This window comes from Semicossyphus pulcher, unplaced genomic scaffold, assembly GCF_022749685.1.
Source record: "Semicossyphus pulcher isolate SPU_LCO1_2020_fin unplaced genomic scaffold, fSemPul1.0.p SCAF_12, whole genome shotgun sequence".
NCBI classification, from domain to species: Eukaryota; Metazoa; Chordata; class Actinopteri; order Labriformes; family Labridae; genus Semicossyphus; species Semicossyphus pulcher.
In genome coordinates this window covers 5,083,223-5,106,384 of record NW_027211626.1, presented here as the reverse complement: position 1 = coordinate 5,106,384, position 23,162 = coordinate 5,083,223, and the positions used below count along the sequence as shown (strand labels likewise).

Below are 23,162 nucleotides of genomic sequence, written 5' to 3'. Positions count from 1 at the left end.
AAGATGGCCGACTCTTACGCGGCCGATGGATACACTTTTAAATGTAATACCTCTTTGGTTTCAACTCAATTGAATAACTTGAGTTACATGTTTAGGAAAACGAAAGGGCCCTTGAAACTAATTATCTTTAAAATAATAGGTTTACTTGCTCGACGTTAGTTATACTAGCTAATTAGCCCACTAGCTACCTGTTGCTAGGTGACAGGAGCGGCGTTTGGTGACACAAGGGTAAGGGCGGTAAGAAATCCTCTGTAGACCAGACCATTTCAGTTCGGCTTTAATGGTCTACGCAGGCTACGAAGGATGCATCCTTCATAGACCACACTCATCAGCACTCATGGAATGCCTCTTGTCCAATCAGATTACTCGGTTGGAAGCAACTGTTGTATAAAAAAGAACAAAGGGAAGCCATCAGTGCCCCAGCACACGCTGGAAATAAGGGATGCAGGTGTGAGTTCAAAGAGTACAGTCTGGACCTCTTTTTGTCCTGAGATAACCTTTGTTATGAAATCGCGCTATATAAATAAAAATTGATTGATTCTCTCATTTTGTATTTAATACCTATCTATCTGACTGTGTCAGTACAGATCTTTACATTAAACACTTCTTTTTTCTAGAGTGCACGGCTTAGATACATTATCCTCTGGTCTCTGAGACCCACAGCTGAGGTTTATACAGGACATGACAGAGCTGGCACTGAAGACTAAAAAAGGCCACAGTCCTTACATGCTGACTGCCTGGCTTTTCACATTTACATCCCTTTAATACCTGACATGTATGTATCACTCACCAACCACAAACCATTATCCCCTCATGGTTAATATTGATATTCCTACATGCCTAAGTGAACACAAAACCATATGAAAATGGGAGAACAGCGCCAAAATAACCTCAACTGAACCCACAATCAAAACCCTTTTTCATTCTATTATAGCATGTCGACGCAATCCAGGGCAACCAACAGAATGAAGAGCGCTCTGTGAACTCCCTGTGACCCCTGCACGCTGTGTGGTTCAAGAGCACACTGCATTAACACGTATTCATCACAGCGATAATTGCCAGGCCTGCTGTTTCGCACATGACAAGCTAATGTGACCATAACGCCACCGGCTCTTAATTGGTATTCTTGGAGCTATTCATATTACAACATCCACTGTGCCCCCTTTCATTTCCTCTTGAATAAAAGCAACTGTTAATTTATAGTGTCATAACACAATAAAGAAGACATTTAAGGCTGCTATTTCCTGGATTACCTAAGGTGAAAGAGCATTATATGCACTTGCACACCTGAAAAGATGTGGTAAGTGGGCAGTGATGGCAGTCTGATGAGCTGTGCTGGATAAAGAAGAAGGTAGGACAGAACTGTGTTGACCACCAGGGTTTAAGAGTGGTCCAGGGATTACCTGGACTGGGCAGTGAGAAAGAACAGGACGGCTTTCGTGACTCAGTGTCAGGGAATTTATCTCAAGTTGAATTTTAGATTTAGAACAGATTGTTAGCTGAACTTGCTGCAGATTTGTTTATAGAGATTAATAAGAAGCTAAATCAGCATGAAAAAACCGCTGACGGGAGTCTCATTACGGTGGGTTACGTTCTGCCAGCTTTTGCCTCCACATGGACTGTTTTCCTGCATACGCAGCAGCCTGCTGATTGGTCAATATTACTCTGACTACAATCATAGTACAAACAGAAACCAGAACACTTCCTGTACTACAAATCCACGTCCCTGCCTACAGATTCTACATTTCTGTGTAGAATCTGTAAAAAGATATGAGCAAATTTTAATTGCAAGGTACAAAATCATATGCCACTCTGGTTTGAAGAAGTAAATGGCACCTTATAATTTAACTTAGAGAAGCTATGCAATGTAAAAACCACAATGATAAAACATGTCATGCGATGACAGTGTTTTTTAATGGTCAACAAAAGCTTCCTGTGGTAAAATATGGTACAAAAAGCAGAAACTATGGCTGATGTCACCTTTTAAATGTTATGGCAAAAGTTTTAGAACTCATTTACACGTCCAGCAGACATGGAGCAACAGCTCATTTAGAGTCTTGTTTGTGTCCACTAGATGAATGCAATTCCAGTGGTCACTCTTGTTTTAGTTCTATTACTCTCCCTCAACCTTTGAAAGAAATAATTGCCTCTAACACCACTGATCAACTGCTAGTCACGGCTAGTTTAAAGTTTAAGATTCAGAAAAGCTCTTATGGTGTAAACACCGACACTATTGCAATAGCAGTGTTCGAGTTTTTCCTCTGCAAGGTAAGAAACTTCTGTAAGACATTTTGGCAAGGTTGCTCGTCATCTGCATTGGATGTCAAACTCTGTCAAGGCTGAAAACCAGAAGTCAAGTCAGGAGGTGTTCGGAAAAATGTCAACTAAGCAGGAAGTTCAAGTGACACCTCTCTGTGACCTCTGTGAGAAGAAGAAGAATACCAGAAGATTTCCTCCTCTCCTCTCAGAGTTGTCGCTGGACTGTCAGAGAGCAGGCACCATCACACTGAAGCTGGCAGTTTCTTTCTCGCCTGCGTTCGTGTTTCTTCACATTTATTCTGTTGTACATTTAATTGGTGCAGTGTTACAAACTCTTGGAGAAGCCCGACTTTCAAAAACACTGAAAAATGTATTAACTTGCAAAGCTTCAGAGCTCGTTACAGTTGGACTTGGGAATGCTGCAGTATGCATGTGCTAATGACTTGCAATCGCCAAACTTAACTGCCAAAAAAGAAGCATTTTTAAATTATATAAATGTCAGATCCTTAAAAACAAAATGGCTACAAATCCATAGGAGCATTGGATGCAAAATTATACTTATTTTATGTGCATTTTCTGTAGATACAGAGCCATAGTGCATAATTTCACGGTGCACAGTTAGGTTAAAATGGAAATAAGACCACTGTAGATAAGATACGTCAAACAATATGAGCAGTCCTGCATTAAAAATTCTTGGTGCTGGGAAGGGAAGCTTTTGCCAAAACTGTCATTTCACTCGCCGGCTGACTGGGTGAGTTTGTGCTCAAAGCTGCCGTCACACAGCCACAGCTCCATTCATGTTTTTAGAGATTGGGGAAACAATTTAAACTGGAATATATTTTCCTGGAATAGAAACACTGGTCTGACAGTTCTGCATCATACTGAGCCACATAGGCATGGAGGGAACAGAAGGTCTAACATGCAGCGGATGGAATGACTACATTTTTCAATGACCTTTGCTGTGTATAGCAGAAGCTATCCGGTAAACACTGCAGCTTGTTTCTGGGGATAAATTATTGCATTTTAAGAATTTTAATTGAAAGTTGTAAAAATAGCTTGTGGTTTCCCCCATTCTACATTCCTACAACACCCAGCATGCATTGCGCCCCTCCCTCTGAAAGGAACGACGGGAAACAGGAGTGAAATACTACTGCTTTTGCTGCAGGTAATGGCTCAAAGCGGTACAGAATCCGAAATGCGGTATATACAGGTGGACATGACATCGGAGGCGGGCGTCCTAGATTGAGGAAGTGTAGTTTAGCGAGCTCCCTGGCCTCCGCCACAAGACGCCTTTTACGTAGTCTGGCAGAGGTTTTCCAGGGCCCACTGGAGAAGCGGATAGCGTCCTCCGAAGGCACAGAGCGAAATTGCATATTTTTCTAGCATAATGGCATTAGCTCCCCTTGATAGCATGATAGGACTGAGGTTAAAACTCAGCGAACTGGCCCTTTAACGTCCTTCAAGCCATTTAAGTGATTTTTCATGAGTATATAAGGTGACTTGGTACCTGATGCAAGTTCCTCCGTTCCGACAGGGAAGGTGCTGGCAGACAGGCGGGTCACAGTTCTTGATGTTTCTCCCCCTCACCGCCTCACCCATCAGGTAAATCTCCTTTGAGTTGACCTGAAGTTCCCTGATACATCCAATGAATCTCTTTGCACTCCTGTCGTGCATCTCCCAGTGGGACGAGACATCCCCGAGAAATATGGGTCCAAAGGTTCCCTGAAAAAAAAGGTGGAAAGCCAGCGATCAGTGGTATCATTTAGTAAATCACACAATATATGCTTCCCTTCAGCTCTGCAGCTGAAACACACTCTCAGTATCAGAGTGTGTAAATCTGGTCACATTATTATTACATTAGCAGGATCTTTATTAAGATGAACAAGTGAGATTAACACCATTAGACACTCTCTAGTTTCAGCATGACCTGGAGAAGAAACTGGCTTATATTTTTCCAGTCCTACTGACTTGATAAAACAACGACAGGGAGGTAGAATATATAATAATAAATGCTGCAAGCTTCCTTTGATGTGCAAGGTAATTGGGTAGAATTAATGTAGATAAATTCTGTGAACTTGCAGCCTCTCCTACCATAACGGTCAATTTAACAAGTGAGGCATAATTGTGTGTCTGCTACCAAAGTGGAGCTGCATAAAAAATGTATCACAAGACCATCTCATATTAGCTCAAAATTACATGTATTTCATGCAGCGGTGACCTACAGTTGATCGAATGAATATCAAATGACAACTTTCTATTAGCAGGTTTACATAACACTGTCAAACATGCATGATGACTCATCTGTACAAGACAAATCGACATTTACAGCAGCTTCCTGTTACATCTTTCAAATTTTGTAACCTGATGAATAAAAAATAAAACTCCCTAGTGAGTCAACGTGATTTTCAGAGTAGTAGTAAATATCCTTCCTTTAGCATATCATGAAATTAATTTCTATAAAAATAAGATCACAGGCACAGACTGTATAAAAAGGGTGACAACATGACAGCTCCCTAAAAGTGAAGCCAAACCCTCTCTATCGCCCCCTACTGACAGGCTGCAGTATAGGTCATAAAGCCCGCCTCCTCCATGTAAACAGATGGGACATGAGTCAAACTATAAAATCTAAATACACGTCAAATACATTTTTCTCAAACATGGTTTCTGTCATTACAGTTATCATGCTGATTAAGTCTAAGTGTTCATTTTTGTGACAAGTTTATTTTTAATTAGTTGTTTGATGCTACAAAAATTATGATTGACAGCTCTGTGGACAAATACGGCTCCTGCAGCTGATCTGTTCTGGATTAGCAGAGTAGAGGAGGAACGGTGAGAGGAGAAATAACTAAAACAATCACTACAGTCATTGTAGTATCTGTGGACGTCTGCTTCAGACCAACACAAGAAGCTGTTTTGCTGTTAAATATGCCGACATGTAGGATCTTCAGTAAGTTAAAGTTATAATCTCGAAGATCTCAGTTTGGTTCTCTTTGGCAGCACCTTTGGTAATAAATGGTAATTGCTGATGCACACTTCGCAGATATCCAGACAGTGTCGCATGTGTGTATTCACTGTCCCTGTTTAAGCTAGTTAAAATGGATACTTGTTAGTACTCCTATAGAATGTCATTACATTTAATGCCAAACAATGCAGGGCTCTAATGCCATGTATTTAAAAGGCTGACGTTCTGTATCTGACAGAATGATTGTGTTAAGTCAGGCCGTAAGCCTAAAATAGTCAATCTTATTTATGCAAGACTTCAAAAAAACAGGCTTCTTTAAGATGAAATATTATGTAAATATTCCCTCCATAAGGGATGCAGCACTGTCACTGTGAACACTCGAGTGACGCTGAATCTCGACGTTTTCAATTTTACATCAGTGGTTACGAAGTCTGAGCAGTCATATGAGAATTTAATGCGTCTTTCATGTCTCTCGAATGTCACATCCGTCATGACTCCATGCTGGCGCTTGAGGAAAGGTGTTGGACAGCTGCACTGGAGGTGTTCAGTGGAGCCACATAATCATTTGCAATTTTGGCTTCATGCAAGCTTTAAATGACAGAACTGCTGCACATTTAAAAGCATATAAAAAGGCACGGATGACAGGAGTTCATAGGAGTTCACAGGAATATTTATGTAATGTCTACCCAAAGTTAAGAGCCCTAAAACTATCTTTATCAAATCTCTGAATTCCCATAAAATAAGCAGCTGTGTCTGGATACTTTTACTATGAGCTAAACTGTATTTTTATGTGCTACAGCCAGCTATGAGCCACCGGAGCTGCATGATCACAATAGGCCGATATCGAAGAGCTTTATGGTGCCTTCAAGTGTGTTTACCATGTTTATGAGAAGAGTCCATTTGAGAACCGCCTGATGTAATATTCATGAGTCTGTAAGTGGCCTCACAGCACACACAGTTCATGAGTGCTGGAGGCTGATTTTCCAGTTTTATCTGAAAGCAGCACCAGTGAATGTGGCCTCTGTTTCATTGGTTAATTTCTACATGGTGTTCTTATGTGGGCCAGTTTAACTTGGTCACACTAACAAACACAGTGTCTCCAGGCAAACATTGTAATGCAACAAAATGTAACCGAGCAGTTTAATGTTAGTTTAAAACACGAAGTCAGTTAAAAATGTAGCATCCTTAGGGCCCGATCAGACAGAACGCGTTTCAGCAGCTGTATGGCTTTTTTGTCACTGTTTTCAATGATAGGGACGCTTTTGGCACACTGCTTTTGCGTTGCAGAGTGCCACGCGTTTTTGAGGAAATGCTCGAGATGACAAAACTTCAACTCAAAGCAGAAAAGCGCCCAACGTCAGGGGCGTTTTTTCTGATTGTCCAGTCGGATGAAAGGAGAGGCGGGCCTTCTGTCAGTTTACAATATAACAGTTAGGTTAATGACAGCTAATGATTCGGTGGTTGCCTTGACAACAGTAGAAAAAAAAGATGCAGTGAGCTGCTCTTTTTTTAACCGTACACACCATGACATCATTTTAACATCACACCATGATGGTGGGCTGCACGGTGGTGCAGTTAGCACTGTTGCTTCACAGCTGGAAGGCCTTTCTGTGCAGAGTTTGCATGTTCTCCCTGTGCATGCGTGGGTTCTCTCCAGGGTCTCCGGCTTCCTCCCACAGTCCAAAGACATGCTCGTTAGGTTCATTGGTGACTCTAAAATTGCCCATAGGTGAGAGTGTGACTGCGAAAGGTTGTTTGTCTCCATGTGTCAGCCCTGTGATTGATTGGCGACCAGTCCAGGGTGTACCCCGCCTTTCGCCCAATGACAGCTGGGATAGGCTCCAGCAGGATAAGCAGTATAGATAATGGATGGATGGAAGGATGAAGCACCATGATAAGGTAGAAGGAGGAGAGAGAACCGATTTATAACCGTCTGAGTTTAATTAATCTGTGTATTTTGTAATGCATTTGGCGATCACAGCAATGTTGTTGGACTTTAAAAGCAGTGAATATAGTTTGGCAGGGGCACATTTTGAGTTCTAGTATTGGGCTGGTTTTATTGGCTGTTGGGCTTGTTTTGTCACACAGACCTGGCAACCCTGGTAGACAGCAAGGCCATTCATTCACATGTAGCCTCTATTGTTGCTTTAATCCAACCTGTAAGAGTTTTTCCTCCTCTGTAAATTGTAATGATTTAAGCTCAAAGCTACGGTGTCCATGAAGGTCACAACAATTTCACAAAACAAAACAACATAAACCAAACCAATAATTCACAAAGGTTGTCATTGAAAGTAATTGAAAATTAGTTGAGATGTTTTGTGCTTGCTGAAATGACATTGTTATGGGGTTTTATTTTGAGAGGTGATGACGTGTTTCGTGAACTCTTGTGTTTTGTGAAATGTTTTTGTGCATTGTGAAAATGTGTCGTCTATTCTGAAATGTCGTTTTTTGACCTTCAGGGACACCATACAAAGCCCTACAGTTGCATGTCAGCGAACACAATCCTTTCTAATTAATGCAGAAATCTAATTTCCACTGGTGTTGACGAACAAAAAAACAAACTAAAACCAATTAATTAACCGTATCTTTAAATCTTGGCAATACATTAGTCTTCTATGAAAACTGGCAAAGGGTAACTGGCAACCCACGTGCAACAAAAATTGCAGGCAAGAAACTTGAATGCATGTCTGATTAAGAAAAGAAAAAAGTAGAAAGAAACATCCTGGCATCTGAAATTAGAAGACCATAAATCACAGCGAGGGGGGGGTTGAGCCTGTGGGAAGGTTGAGCCTCTCTCTGCGTCTTTGAAAGTGAAACACAGAATTATTAATTTAATAACAAATTTAGGTGCTGTTAATCAAATTAATGAGCCAGAGTGAAAAAGCCCAGGCTGTGATTAACAGGTAAGATACGGACATTATTCGCCAAGTGAGATCATCTCTGCAAATAATGTAACAGGTGCACATGTTTTAACTGGGAGCTGCTGCTGCTCATTCATAGAGCAACCGCTGTTATTCAGATACAGTGTGTAAGGCTGGCTTTTATGGCATATGGTTAATCCAGTCATGATGATGCTGTCGTTGTTCCCAAGCAATCTAGCTCTAGAATAAATCTGCAGGCAGCGCGAGGTGCTTTTAATTCAATCATTCAACAAAAGCCAAATCTTTAAACTTGTCCAAACACATCCACCCATCCATTATCTATACCGCTTATCCTGTTCAGGGTCCAGGGGGGCGGGGTTACACCCTGCACTGATTGCCAGTCAATCACAGGGCTGACACACAGAGACAGATAACCTTTCACACTCACACTTACAGGCAATTTTGGAGTCATCAATGAACCTAACGAGTATGTTTTTGGACTGTCGGAGGAAGCCGGAGTACCCTTAGTGAACCCATGCATGCACAGGGAGAACATGCACACTCCACACACTTCGTCTGAACCGGGTTCGAACTGGGAACCTTCTAGCTGTGAGGCGACAGCTCTAACCACTGCACCACCGTGCAGCCCTGTCCAAACACAATCAGTCTCAAATTGGCAAAATTAGGATCGAACTGAAAAACTTACAAACCAATCTTATTAGACTAAGCTTTCTTCAGACCAAAACATTTTCATCATAGTTAGTTTGTTTGATTCAAAATGCTTTTATAATAATGACCATTTGGCCTGAGATCAATCATTGATTTGATTGAGGCCAAACTCTTGACAGTGCTGGGCTTTGGGCTGCCAAAGCTGTGGGCTCAAGAAAAATAATGCAGTTGTTTTTGTCAAACAAACAGCCGAACCTGGCTCAGATCTAGCTGGGATACATCATCCAACAAGGTGCAGGGCTGTCCAAGAAAATATATGCAAGTGCAAATTACTTGTAGATGACTTTGTGACTAGAACAACACATTTTTATTATTCCCCTCGCCAGAGTCATAGCCAGAAAAAAAACAATGATTTATAACTGAACAAGGCACTAAAATCCTCCCTTGTTATATTATAACTGCTTTGTAATGTTTTGGCCTTGGTAAGTCTTCCAGCTCCTGGATATATTAAACCTAAATTGTAATTTTCAAGTTATTATGATGATTATTTCATGTCTCACAAGAAGCTGAAGGAATAGCAATTGGATTTTTTTGTTTTCGCGCTACTGTTTTCGCCCATTAATTAAAAGAGTTTATGAGAAGTTGTACTTGTTTTTTGAACAATAAACCTGAATTGAGTTTGTCTGTATTTGTAAATCTGTATTTCCTCTGAATGTTAATTTATGGGGGCTAAAAGACCTTTTATTTTGTGTCTGATGAACTCTGAAAGGACGGCGACACTTATGACCTGACTGAAATGCTCATTTAAGCTAATGGTTGCACAAAGGGTTGATTTGACCGCAGACAGCTCAGGTTACCTCTGACACGGGCTGTGACACATACTCCTGGAGCCGCTCTGCTGTGCCATTATCGGCCGCTATTTCAATCATACACGACCCTCCTTGTTTGCCAACAGGCAGATTGTATCTGTTGAGAGAGAACAGAGAGAGAGCGGGGTCAGTCAGACAGTGGGTGATATCTGATTCTCACAATAAATCCTGCAAAGCATGAGAAATAGTCTGATAGAGAGACAGACAGAGCGGTCACAGTAGTGAGGCTGCTAATGTGTCCACTGAGACTAACCATAAACAGAGAATGTATGACTACATATACATTTATGCACTACTTTCTGAGGAACTTAATGCACTGGTGGGCTTGGTTGGAAGTAATGGTGCGTTTGCATCCCACGTTATCGCCCCCAACACCCACGAGACAATAAAAATAGAGAACGGCTCCACAGCTGGATTTAAATTCCAGAAATAGACATAATGCTGCAGTGATATTCTTTAGGTTGTATTATTCTGCTGACATGAAATTCACATTAAAATGGCTGTAAATGGGGCGCTAGTCAAGCTCAGTCAATAGAGCAGGCGCCCCATGTACATGACGCATCGGTAGCGGGTTCGACTACGACTCGTGACCCTTTGATGGATGTCATCCCGACTCTCCCTTCCCCATATTTTCTGTCACTCTTCACTGTCCAATCAAATAAAGGCAAGAGGCCAAAAAAGAATCTTTAAAAAAGCCTGTTAATATGTCTAAATTGAGATAACTACACAGTCAGAACTAGATGAATTTACACGATCGAGCATATTAGAAAATACGCAGCCCTGTTTCAAATAAAACATAAAAACAATAATGAAAAAATATAATAATAAGCAAACAAATCAGGGTGCAAACATTATCATGAGTGCTCATTATGTCATTCAGGATTAATTAATGATAAAAAATGAGGGCACAAGCCAGATATACATTATAAAGCTAATGAGTGGGAAGACAATTTTATCATTTGACCCCCTGTGTCTCTCTGGGGAAATATACAATTGTACCAGTCATTAATGTTGCAGCCGTAATGTTAAGTAGCTGGTCTACTTGTGTCATACTGCAGCTTTGGCAAAGTCAAGTGATTCCCTCTCTCCAATCCATCATTGGCTTTGTACCGGCAACGCACAAAAGCAGCCTCTTCACAGGGCCGTATGTTATGCAAAGGGTGGTACACTCGCACCATGCATGCATTTCTGTGAGGGGGCGAATCTACAAGACTTTTTTTCTATAGGTGAATTCATTGTTTTGATGTGAACATGCAACACAAGCTGTGCATCTTTTAACTGCTAAACCTGCTTCTGCATCATCCGTTCTTTGTCACAGTACGATCGTTGTGGAGGAGAAACCCTCAAACGTCTGCTTCATCAGCCAGATGGAAACAATCAGGGCGATGGTCCTCCTGCTAATTCCAAACAGCCTTCCAGGACTTCTCCCTGAGGCAATCACTCGCATACGACTTCAGGTAGGACTAATTACAGGTATGTAAATCCTGAGAGCTGTTTTGTACACACATAGGCACAGCTGAATTAAAGCACATTTAAGTGTTCTAACGTGACATGTAACCAGAGATGGGAAGCAAATCAGTACTTCCTTACTGTTCTGTATATCCAGCTTTCAGGTATGTGTGCTTTACTTGAGCATTAATTTTTCTGACAACCTTTAACTTTAACTCCGTGTGGTGTTCTTCATGTGCTACAAGACATATCGGGGACAACATCAGCAGTCATCTCCACGGCTGGGCCTGTCTGCTTTTAAACTGCAGTGTACCAAGGACAGGCTGAACAACATGTTTTCAGATTGGCAGGTTTGAGACGTCACAAACCTCAGGAGCCAATCCCGTTAATGGACAGGGTGACGCTATGCATATCATTATGTGTAACCTATGGCAACCACTTCAGCGATGCGTAAGCCAGCTGTCATCGTAATTTTTGCAAACTCACTACTGACTGCTAACGTTAATGTTACTACTACTAATTACTAAATTTCAAGCTCACTAAGTTTCAACAAGTTGCCACTAAACGATGGCTGAGGCGTGTTTTGTTTTTGTGAGGGAGAAGGAAGGAGAAGGAAGGAGGAGATGCTTCGGGATGATTTTAAGGTAATTAAACACATTTTGCAGAAAAAACATATCAGAGACAATTTATTATTCCAAGCAGAGCATTTTATATGTCTTAAAACATGACTGGAGCTAGTCTTTAAAGCTGTATCAAGACCAAACAGAAACTGGACTGCAGAGAGGAGGCATTTACTGAATGCTATGTCTGACACATGAATGAAAGTGAACCAGCAAGCATTGCTCACAACATCAGAGCAGACTCAAAGCAGCAAAACATTCTCCATCAAATGGATTTGCAAACTGATAAAAAGTTAATGCTCATCATTTTTAATGTATTGTTTTTATATTTGAAGGCCTTCAGATGATATAATTTTCACTGTGAGACTTTTACTTCCTACTTTTAGTGTCTTTCTACAAAAATATCTGTACTTCTCCACCTAATGTCCAGATAACACGTCCATCAACATACCAAAAATAACACAAGATCCTATTATAAAAAAAGTAATGACCTAATTTTGCAATCCTCTAATTCGAGCATCAAACAGGAACTCCTGGCGAGGACTGAAACATCACAAAATTGTTACAACACTCCCACTTGCTGAGGGCATTTGAGACATATTTTCGTGCTTACTACAGTAGCTTTTTACCCAGCCTGCTAATGCTGCAAACACTGTCCCTGTGAGACACAGGAGAGCATGCTCGCAAAGCAAACAGGATGATGCTACTTCATGAGCTCTTGTGGGCACGCTGAATGCTCCACCAGGTTGATTTACATTGGTCTTGCTCTAAGGCAAAGATGACTATTTATAAAGATGACTACCTTACTTGGTCTAGCAGCCACATAGCAAGAAATGTGCCCCACAGCCCCAAATCACCACCACCACCTCCACCATACACAAACAAACACAAACACAAAATGGATTATCTTACACAAACAAACATACGACGGAATGAGGAGAGAAAGAGGCCCGGGTTTGTTTCACGCAGAGATGAATCGCTATGTAATTTCTTACTGGGTTCCCTGTGCACCGTTCAGCGCACGGTCTCACAGGACCAACAACCGCAAATTCCCAACTTTAGATAAACAAACAAACAACGTATGAATATTTTATTTTCTCCAAACACACAAATCCACAATATGGCTGTGATCATTTTTACTTACTCAATCATCATTTATGCATTTCTTCATCTGGCTAATGTGCTAATCATCAGTGATTTGTCATCTCTAACATCCTCATTTAGACCGTGTCTGGTGTGTGACTAATTCAGTGCAACTTTCCTGAGGATCACCACTGAAATATTACAGGCAAATGTTTTCAGCACAGCACCTTTACACAAAGGTATTTGTTAAACCTGATGGTATTGTTTGTCTTTACAGTCCTATTTGCTCGTGCCCCCTTCATAATCCCCAAGCAGAAAATTAAAAATGAGGACGGGTCATCATTAAAATATTACTATTGCATTAAACATCTGAAAGTATTGGCAACAGATGGCAGTAAAACATCATGCACTGCGCTGGTGCCCTTGCAACAGTTTCCACTGCCTGATAGGCAAAATGAAACATTTTTTTTAAATGGCTTATTATTCTAATCATATCTCAGATTCTTACAAAAAGCAAATGATAATGTGGAGCACGTTAGTGGTGAATTCATAATGTGCAAGTCATTTAGTGATTTAGAGTCAAGAGTCTATTAGTTCTGCATCTAGAGACAATGCTCAGTAGTGTTTCATACCAGCCAGCAGTAAGATGTAAATGGGTCACACAGATAACATGTACATGACATGTACCACCTGTTACGGTTTCCTTTTACAACAACAGGCTGTAGAGGTATACATCGGATGTGACTGAAAAGAGCAAAACAAACCCACATATGCTTGATAATCATGTATTATTATGAACTGTCATATCACACCACAGCACTTACTGCACACGATGTCAGGAGGGATCTGTTTGTTGGTTTTTCCTTGAGTACTACAAGCCCCCCCTTGTATCAGACTATAATCTACACCTACATTGACTGTAATGCCTGCTCTGGCTCTGGTGCAGTGACTTCCTCACACGCAGCACTGCAGCATTTGCTGCATAATTTGTGCTGTGACTGGCAAGCCTCAATTAATTTGGGTAGCCTGTGTTCTATCATTATATCTCCAGCAATACAATTAGACTGAACACAGCAAGCCTCTTGGCATTGTGGGGCTGCACAAAAGAAATTCCCAGCGAGCAGGGAGGGCTGCTGGTTGCTTCTTCAAGGAATCTTTTATGGAGGTACTTGTCAATACAACACTGATTACTGTGTGATTGATAAAAATACACTGCCTCATATTTGGCATTGTGTAGAGAGGATGTGGATTTAAAAACCCAATGCTTAATATTAAGAACTCACTCCTCACCCAGTTGAACATATGGCATGGCACTCACCCAAAATAAATGTTATTTCCCCATTACTCTTCCATGGATGAAGCCCCAGAGGGAAGTGCTAAGGATGGGTTCTGTCCACTGCTAGTGTAGTTCGGAGAAGTAATCAATGGCCGTTTACTAATTACTCTTCCAAATTGCAAAGGGATCACTTCACCCATTACTCAGATAAACACTAATTACAGCAGAGATTATTTGCTTTTGAGTTACCTACAACCCTATACTCATGTATTTAACAAATTCCAGAGTAGATAAATGGACAAAAAACTGCCCTCTTTGTTCTTTGCAGGCTTTTTACTGGGCAAATTGACAGAAGTGAACAAGTGTTTCTGACCTGGATTCACAGCAGTTTCTTTTTAGTTTGTTGAGTTTCTTTGAAGTTAATAAAACAAACTCATAAAGCCTCAGAAGTTGTGAAATTTGCAAGTGTTTTGAAATTATTTTTGTCTCACAGCACTTGTCAATTTTCTAGCTCTTATAGTCGCTCTTGATAAGCAACATTGTACATGTGCAATTCTACATAAAAACAATACTGAATGGCCAGTGGGTCTGTTGATTTGAGGTTTTCTTAGAATCATGAAATAATGCAGATTTTTCGAGGCTTGACATCCGATAAATAAAACATTAACATGTTTAATAAGAGTCAAAAGTAACAGTGAAATACATTATTAATGCTTTATATAAGTCACAGTTCCAATACTTCAGATGTGTTGCTCTGAGTTGTTGTGAATTTTTAAAGCAAGAACTCATTGCTTCAGGAAATTTTAGACTTGAAGCAGGAAAGGCTGAACAACTCAAAAACTTTGTAACAGGGGAAAACCTTTGTCACAAACTTCTAAACATTTCCAACTGAGAGCAGCTAATGATAAGTTTTTATGGGGATTTTGGAATGGTGAATTTACAGCCCTACAGTTGTTCATGATATAAGCCATCATTAGACAACAGGTAACAGGTAGTGGTTGATGGCTAACAAGAGCTATTATAAGCCATCATTAGACAACAGCTAATGTAGCGGTGAGGGGCTAACATTAGCTGTAATTAGCTTTAGATGACAGCTAACATTAGGTAGTGGTTGAAGGCTAACATGAGCTATTATAAGCCATCATTAGACAACAGCTAATGTAGCGGTAGGGGCTAACATTAGCTGTAATTAGCTTTAGATAACAGCTAACATTAGGTAGTGGTTGATGGCTAACGTGAGCTATCACAAGCCATCATTAGACAACAGCTAAATTAGTGTTTAGGGGCTAATGTTAGCTGTGATTAGCTATTTTTAGATAACAGCTAACATAGTGTTTGACGGCTAAAGTGAGCTGCTATAAGCTGTCATTAGATAACAGATAACTTTAGGCAGTGTTAGGGGCTAATATTAGGTGTAGTTGATGGCTAACTTGAAATATCAAAAGCTATCATTAGACAACAGCTAATTTTAGATAGTGGTTGACAGCTACGTTAGCTGTTAGTAGGTGTTATAAGACAACAGCTAACGTCAGTGGTTGAAAGCTATCATTAGCTGTTATTAGCTATCATTAGACCACAGCTAAAGTTAGCCATAAACCACTTTCTAAACAGTTAGCTGTTGCCTAATGAAAGCTAATGGGTTATCGAACATATTGTCGTAACCCAATGTATTTTCAGTTGCTAATCAATTGGGAAATATATTATTATTTTTAAACTCACTACATTTTTTGCAACATGGAACAGCAGTACAATATCCTTATGATAACAGCATCTGAACTTCCAAACCTGAGTGTTGGTTTATAGCAAAGCTGCAGCTGTTTCAATATGTTCTTTTAACATAATAAGGCAATTTACAAAGACACAAGTGCACAGTCACTTAAAGTGGGATACTTCATCAATTTTACATATGGATCAGCTTAGTTGTAACAAGGAGCACTTCTCAGCCTCTAAAACCATTTGTGTAATGTCTTCCTTGGCTCTGAAGGAGCTTTTAAAAGTCTGGAAGATAACAGTGATAATGTAAGCGGGTTTATCTTGGATTGGGCTACAGACTTCCAATTCTCAACAGGGACAGCTAGGGTTACAAAGTTGGTGGTAGAGTTTAAGGACGTGACAAAAAAGTAACTGGAGTTATATATTAGGAAGAATGAAGTGTTTCTGGAGAGCTGGCCTTGTGGGGAAAAGGTCAGGACATCTTGACGTCATGAATCATCAATCGTTTGTTGGACTGATTCCTGACGTGTCCTTTAAAGTGTCCTCGAGTGAGACACTGAACCCAAATTGTTCCTCAGGTATGTGTACAGCTAAGACATTCATTAGGACATCAATACTCTCACAAGTAAAAATTGTCTTATAATACAATATCCTTTATTTTCCTCTGTATTCTTTTGGTCTTTTTTGAGTATTTTGAATCAATATCACAAACATTATTTGAGGAGAAGCAATTCCAGTCTCAATTATAAAATGACATGCAAATTCTTCTATCTATCCATCCATTCCGCTTATCCTGTTCAGGAAGGGGGGGGCTGGAGCTTATCCCAGCTGTCATTGGGCGAGAGGCGGGGTCACACCCTGGTCCCAATCACAGGGCTAAAAATTCTTCTATCTAAACACAAAATAAGACTTTGATTCCTTTACTTTCTATAATCAACTATTACAATGACATTTAAATAACATCCAACAAAATGTTGAGAAGAGTGTAAGAAAATCACCAATATAACGGCCAGAAAGGGATGCAGAAATATATCTAGAGCATTCTAGGCTAAAATAATACAACAGACTGTAAAAACATCAGAATGAATATCAAAACCCATGAGTTCCTCGACACATGCTTCAGACTCAGACTCCTTTGTCGAGAAAAGAAGCACCAACATAACTGGCATAAATTTGAATAATAGTATCTGCCAGCCACTTTGAGTTCACCTGTGACAAAGGAAAGAAAATATGATGCCGCAGAATGCCATGTGTCGTTCTTTTAAACTTTGAGTGAGTGTGAATGAAAATGACTAAAACAGTGTGCGCTGAGGACAGCGGGATTCAACCAAAAAACACACACCGCCTCGCAAAAGACCAGGGGAGCATTTGGACTCTGCCACTCTCAAACTTTAATCGTCGCAATATTGCCCCAAACAACCCCAAAGGAAAACTTACCGACATCAAAAAGCCAAGCCAACAACAAACATGTCCTCCCAAATGAAAAATGACACCGCTTCCCCCCTGCACACTCCCGTTGGTTAAATTATAAGGCAGCACAGGCTGTTTCAGAGGTGGCCTTTTGTCTTGCCTACCTTTCTGTGTTTGAGCTCTGCAAATGGCTTTTAGATACCACAGTAAATTAAAGATTCCCAGAAACATGGAAACATACTTTAAAGTTGCAGTATAATGATAATGTTTAGAGTTTTTCACCCTACTATCAATCTGCCTGTCCATTATGCATTCCTCCACTGGAGAGCACAATGCAGCGTAACACCATTACACTCAGAAAATCTACATAACTATTCATAGTGCGCCTGAATAAATATGAGCTAAAATATCCTGCTTTCTTCAAACCAGACCTGCTATTTCTACCCTGGCTGCAGTTTTAGACAGAGTATTAAGTGAAAATAAATCAAATGCAACCTATTCTCTCTACAGAAAGGTCTGAAACAGAATGTTTCATGTTTATAGCAGCCTGTTTGGATTGTTCTTTAGTGCAGCCTTGCTCTACAAAAAGCTGCTCTACAAAAGGAAAATGTGATTCATCCAATTAAGTTTACCTCCAAAACAGGCGGCTAAATTCTTGATTAAATATTCACAATCCCTTACATCCCTTAGTTAAAGGGTCCATATCTTTTAAATGGATATTCTCATATTTTCATGGGTTTCACATTTTCGGGTGTTTATTGTTCACAGTGAAAAAGTGAAAACTGCATAATTCGTGTTTTTCCAGAATGACATTTAAAAGGGTCGCCTCTGAAATGGGCCGTTCAGAACAGCTGCAGGTTTCTACGTAGAACCTTACTTTCGCTGAAATCGACCAATCGTCATTCACAGTCATTCACCTCAGGCTGCCTTCTTTCACTAGCTTGAAGTCAAGTCGTTGTCAAGATTTCATCTTACTATCCCGATACCTCCTGATGATTCTGGCTCTTACATATAAGGTCGAATAACTGATCACAGAGCAGCAATGTTTTCTACAACTTTGGAGTGACAGCACGGTGTGGTTGCTCCCCTACGTGGGATTGCACACGTGGGGGAGCGGCCGCTGTCAGCCAGTCGTGGCTTAGGTCTAACCTTTGAATAGCAAAACGGCTTGTTCGTTTCAGGAGGAAGGAGAGGCTCCCAAAAATAATGATATTAAAATATACAATTTTTAAAACGAAACAAACTTTACCAACGTGATTCAAAAACACATTGGAATAATAGAAAATTGATTGCAGAGCTAAAATATGTCCCCTTTATTTCAGGATGATTAGCAAGATGGAGATGTGTTAGACTGCAAATTGGGCTGGCTCAAAACACCTGAAATTCTGTACAGTGTTTGATGCTGGGTTTTGTAGTTTATTGACATGTATGAACTAAACTATGTTGATACTTGAGCCGGAACGATTTTGATCTAAAATATTTTAGCTGCAGCAACAGCTGTGCCGATCACCCACCAGAGAGCTTTTAATGTCATTTAAATAAACTCTCCACAATGTGTAATGTGTTGTTGTGTGCTCATCATTGTTGCTACTTGTGGCAGCAATTATATCATTATCACAAAAACACAAGCATGGAGAGACATCTAGAAAGAGAAGTGCAATATTTTCATAGTACGGTGTGCTGAACGGAGGTGTCATACCACTTCTTCATGTCAACGATGTTGCATCAGTGCAAGAGGCAGCCATTTGTGTGTGTTACATGAGCAAGAAAAAGTGGTGCAGCTGTATTTGTACGAAAGCAAAGGCAAATATTTCCTTGCTCTGATGTCCTGTTTGCCGTCACAACAGAGCTCGAGATGAAGATTGGGTGAAAATAAGAGCGAGAGTGAGCGATCCAAGAGGACAAAAAGTGGTAAAAAGAGGAAGATGAGTTTGTGTTACAGTGTCGGAGGGGAATTTGGATTTTCCCTATTGGTCGTTGGAGCTTGGGTTATTTACAGTTAAACACAAACACTGTCCTGCACTGCATGGAAGCAGGCGCATTCAGCGTTGCCAACTATCATCCAAAGACGCTAGGTATTCGCTGCTCAAACATGACAAGATGATGTCATGCACTCATTTGCATGTGAATGAAATTGCTGAAGCGATGAAGAATAAATAGAGGCAGAGCTCAGCAGCAGACCCTCTCTCATTTCTCCCCCCGGCTCACTGTGCCCTGCAGTGTGCGAGCTGTAAGCCTGTGTGTGCACTACGGAGGCAGAAGATCAGCTGTGCATGGGGAAGCATTGTGATCAGACCTATTTGGATGAGACAAGCAAGTAGTGCAAATGTACGAGGATCAGCTTCAACGTTTGGTACCAGATCTGTTACCAAATGCTGAGGTGTCAACAGTTTGTCCCTGATAATCCAACAGAAGTTGCTTCATTTGCTACGTGTGGCTTTTAAGAAACGCTTGCACCAGAGGAGGTGTCCAAGAAAATAAAGTGTTATAGGCATACATTTATAATCAAGTCAAGTGACAAGTAGTCGGCAGAAGTAATTTTCTTCTATTGTTACATTATTTAACTGAGCTACTTTGTTCGACTCCAGCTGAGAAACTGATGCACTGTATATACTGTTACTTAGGCTTAACAAAGAAGCAGTTATGGGTTATTTCCTGATTTTTTTTCTAATATATGATGCTGTCATTTTGTTTCATGTCATGCATTCAATCCCAAAGTTTGATAGTAGGAAAAAACTTGTTTGCTTAACTAAGACCAAAGTTTTGTAAATGCCCAAAAAACTATATCAGTTTGACACATCAATTTTAACGTTTATTTAAAGCTTTTAACGAAAGCAGAAGGCAGAAGACTTTACTTAATTCTCTTAAACAATCAGAGCTGTCGCAGGTGGGGTGCGAGGCCCTGTGCGAGGCCCTGCTCATTGACATGCATGCCTGCAAGCTCCGCACACCTGCTCAGCTACTACATCTCTGGAAGTGTTGACAAATGTATCCAGCGATCCTCGCAGTGACTTATTAAATTCTTGCCTTTTTTAAAATGGTTTTCCTTTTCTCAGCATGTGACTCGTGTTTACGTAATCTGTGGCGCTCTCGTGCAGCCGACATTGTTTCCCCTTCTCCTTCGTCCTTGCAGTGAGCAGCGAGATGGAGCACACACGACGTAACAACGCAATATCTAAAATTAAAAAATAGATGAATAATTTGCACATGGGAACAGGAAGTTCATGTCAAAATCATGGTCAACAACAGTCTTGAAAATAATATATATGTAGTAAAAAAAAATGCAGGATGCAAAGCCAGGGTTGCCAGGTCAGTGGTTTTCCTGCAAATTTCGAAGTGTTGCTGCGGCGCCTGTGTGAGGCCCTTTAGAGGCGCGATGCCCGGTGCGGCTGCACACTTCGCACAGCCAATGCGACGGTTCTGAAAACAATCCCTTTACACACCTCATTCAGACAGACATGAAATGATGCTGTAACAAGTGTGTCACAAATATTAGTCATTAATAATATTAGCTGTTTTGTCAGTAAGTTAAATTTGTGTTTTGGGCTGCGTAAGGGGCGGTACTTCAATACTGCCGTCCTTTCAGCTGATCCCTACTTCGCAGACTCTGGCTCAGGATGTTCAAGATGGCAGCGCCCATTTCCGGGGGTATTTATTCATTTATAATTATAAGTGGAGACGTGTCACTTATCATTGTATACAGTCATTGATCAAAACAATAATTAATAAGTTAAATAAAGGAATTTTATTACCATTGCTGTAATGTTTGACTGAATGAATGCAAACCACAATTGTCGTACCTTGGCATACAAATGCAAACAAAAGAATCCCCTCACACTACCATGATTGCCACTTGAGCTTTCCCCAGCATGAAGATCACGTTGAAGAGGAAACAAGATACCAAAGTGAAAATGAATTTGACCACTTGAAGCCTCTCGGGACATGCTGAGAGGAGAGAGGAGTGAGGAGTCAACGATGGCATGAAACAGAGCAGTCAATAAACAGGTGTTTTTTACAAGACTGTGAACGACCGCAACTGCATGAGGTCGTTGAGCATATCGGCATTAATGTGCACAAATAATATAAGGCTGATGGGTCGATAGCATGTGAGGATAGCTGTGGATACGCACATGCACGCACACACATGACTGAACGTTTGATCCCAGAGATAATGCAGAAATGATTGGGTCATTCAGAAGGTGCAATGTTTATATGCTGTAAGAAGATTAAAGGGTCTCAGGCACAACTAGCAAAATGTTCCAGAACATTTTCCAAAATGGCCAATTTCCTCAGCAGACTGAATATCAAAGGTTAATGATCCTAAAACTCTCTGTGAGTGATCTACAAGATGCCACGGATGGTTATAGATATTTTTCTTGGTCGAAAACATCAAAACAGATTTTTTTGGTGTGTTTTTTTTTGACATTTTGACACATGTCAGGAAGAGCAACTATTCTGAGGTCCACAGAGACTCGGGGGTTTTAAAGTTGGGATATACTTGACGTTCATTGCAATTCTGTATTCATGCGTATGATCATCACTGATGAGGACAGCTTCTGGACAGACAAGCTGTCAGAGAGACCATGATACGCATCTGTGTTTAAATATCCCATTGAACATAATAAGTTAGCAGTTAGGAATGCACAAGTTATTTCAATAAGTGAATGTGCACTGTTCAACCTTTTTAAAAATACATTGTTCTAAGTTGCAACTGAGTTCTTTATAATGGCTGTGACAGTAAAGGAAGTAATTGGTTGATTCAATTTACTCACATTCTCTCTCTCTTTAAAATAAACAACCTCTGAACACAAATGTTTGTGTTTTTTTGGTTGCTGTGGTGCAGATATCAGGCATGAATTCATAAAAGGTTGTCATTTAATATCTTTGTTAAAGTTGTAATCTCGAAGATCTCTGTGTCGTTCTCTTTGGCGGCACCTATGGCAATAAATGGTAATTGCGGGAGCACACTTCCCAGATATCCAGACAGTGCCCTAGTGTGACATCCAGGGTTGGCTCTGGTTGTAACTTTAGACTGTTTGCCTTCATCTGAGCGTCCAATTTGTTTCTTTTTCTTTGTATTTTCACTTATTGTTGAAGTTGTATCTGTAGTCATCGATCTTTTCTTTGTTTGTTCAGCCACAGTAGATTACTGTTTACTCGCAACACTTGCAGAGACCGGAAAAGCAGCCGCTTAGCTCCGCCTACTCTCTCTGGCAGACCAACCACTGCTGGCTGATGGAAAACACGTCACTAACTGGGCGCCGCTCGTGATTTATTTCTGCTTAAGTCGCCACAGACACCCCGTCTGTGATAATACTATATACTGCAAATGCAAAGGCTTTAATCAGCGGGCTCAATCACCATTGTGTCCTCCTTCGGTGACTTAACAGACATTTATTCAAATGAAAATCTTCGAGATTATCACTTTAAGTAGTTGATATCATCTGCCCTTGCTGGATTCTTTACAATGACAAATGCTGTACTCACACTTCTGCACTTCCTACGCAAAGACATCCTGACTTCTGAAGTATAACTAACCATCTTGTTTTTTCTCCTTTTTAAAAAAATCCATGTTAACAAAATAAATAAGTGTTATTCTAAGACAGCGATAACACTATTAGAGCATAATCGTACCTGATTGTGATTGGTGTCCATCTGTTATTATTGATGTTCTGGCCTGCAGCTGCATTCAAAACATGACCGCCACCACATCCCAGTTTAGCGACGGGGCATCCATCCTGGAGGAACACATGAAGGAACTGCTCCCCAAAGCTCTGCTCCTCAGCTGAAATGGAAAGAAAACTTGGTTTTCCTTATATTACCAAATTCAATACATTTTGTTAACTGCAATATTTATGACATCTCTTCAGGCTTAACTCTCAAGACACTGAATACAGAATAAGGGTCCCTTTGGTGTGTGGGAAATGAAATGAAGACGTTTCAACAAGATGGGGATAGAGACAATGGTTGGAAAAAGATGGCTGGGTATGA

General features: G+C 40.5%; 1 protein-coding gene across 1 annotated transcript in view; it reads right to left on the bottom strand.

Moving 5' to 3' along the window:
• eys (eyes shut homolog) overlaps positions 1-23,162 on the bottom strand; it is a 200,282-nt gene that overhangs the window by 25,698 nt on the left and 151,422 nt on the right. Inside the window, exons 40-42 of the mRNA XM_069658919.1 lie at positions 22,806-22,956; positions 9,609-9,717; positions 3,767-3,981 (exon numbers count right to left, since the gene is read on the bottom strand). Of these exons, the coding sequence (XP_069515020.1) occupies positions 3,767-3,981; positions 9,609-9,717; positions 22,806-22,956 (475 nt within the window). The remainder of the gene's footprint in view (positions 1-3,766; positions 3,982-9,608; positions 9,718-22,805; positions 22,957-23,162) is intronic.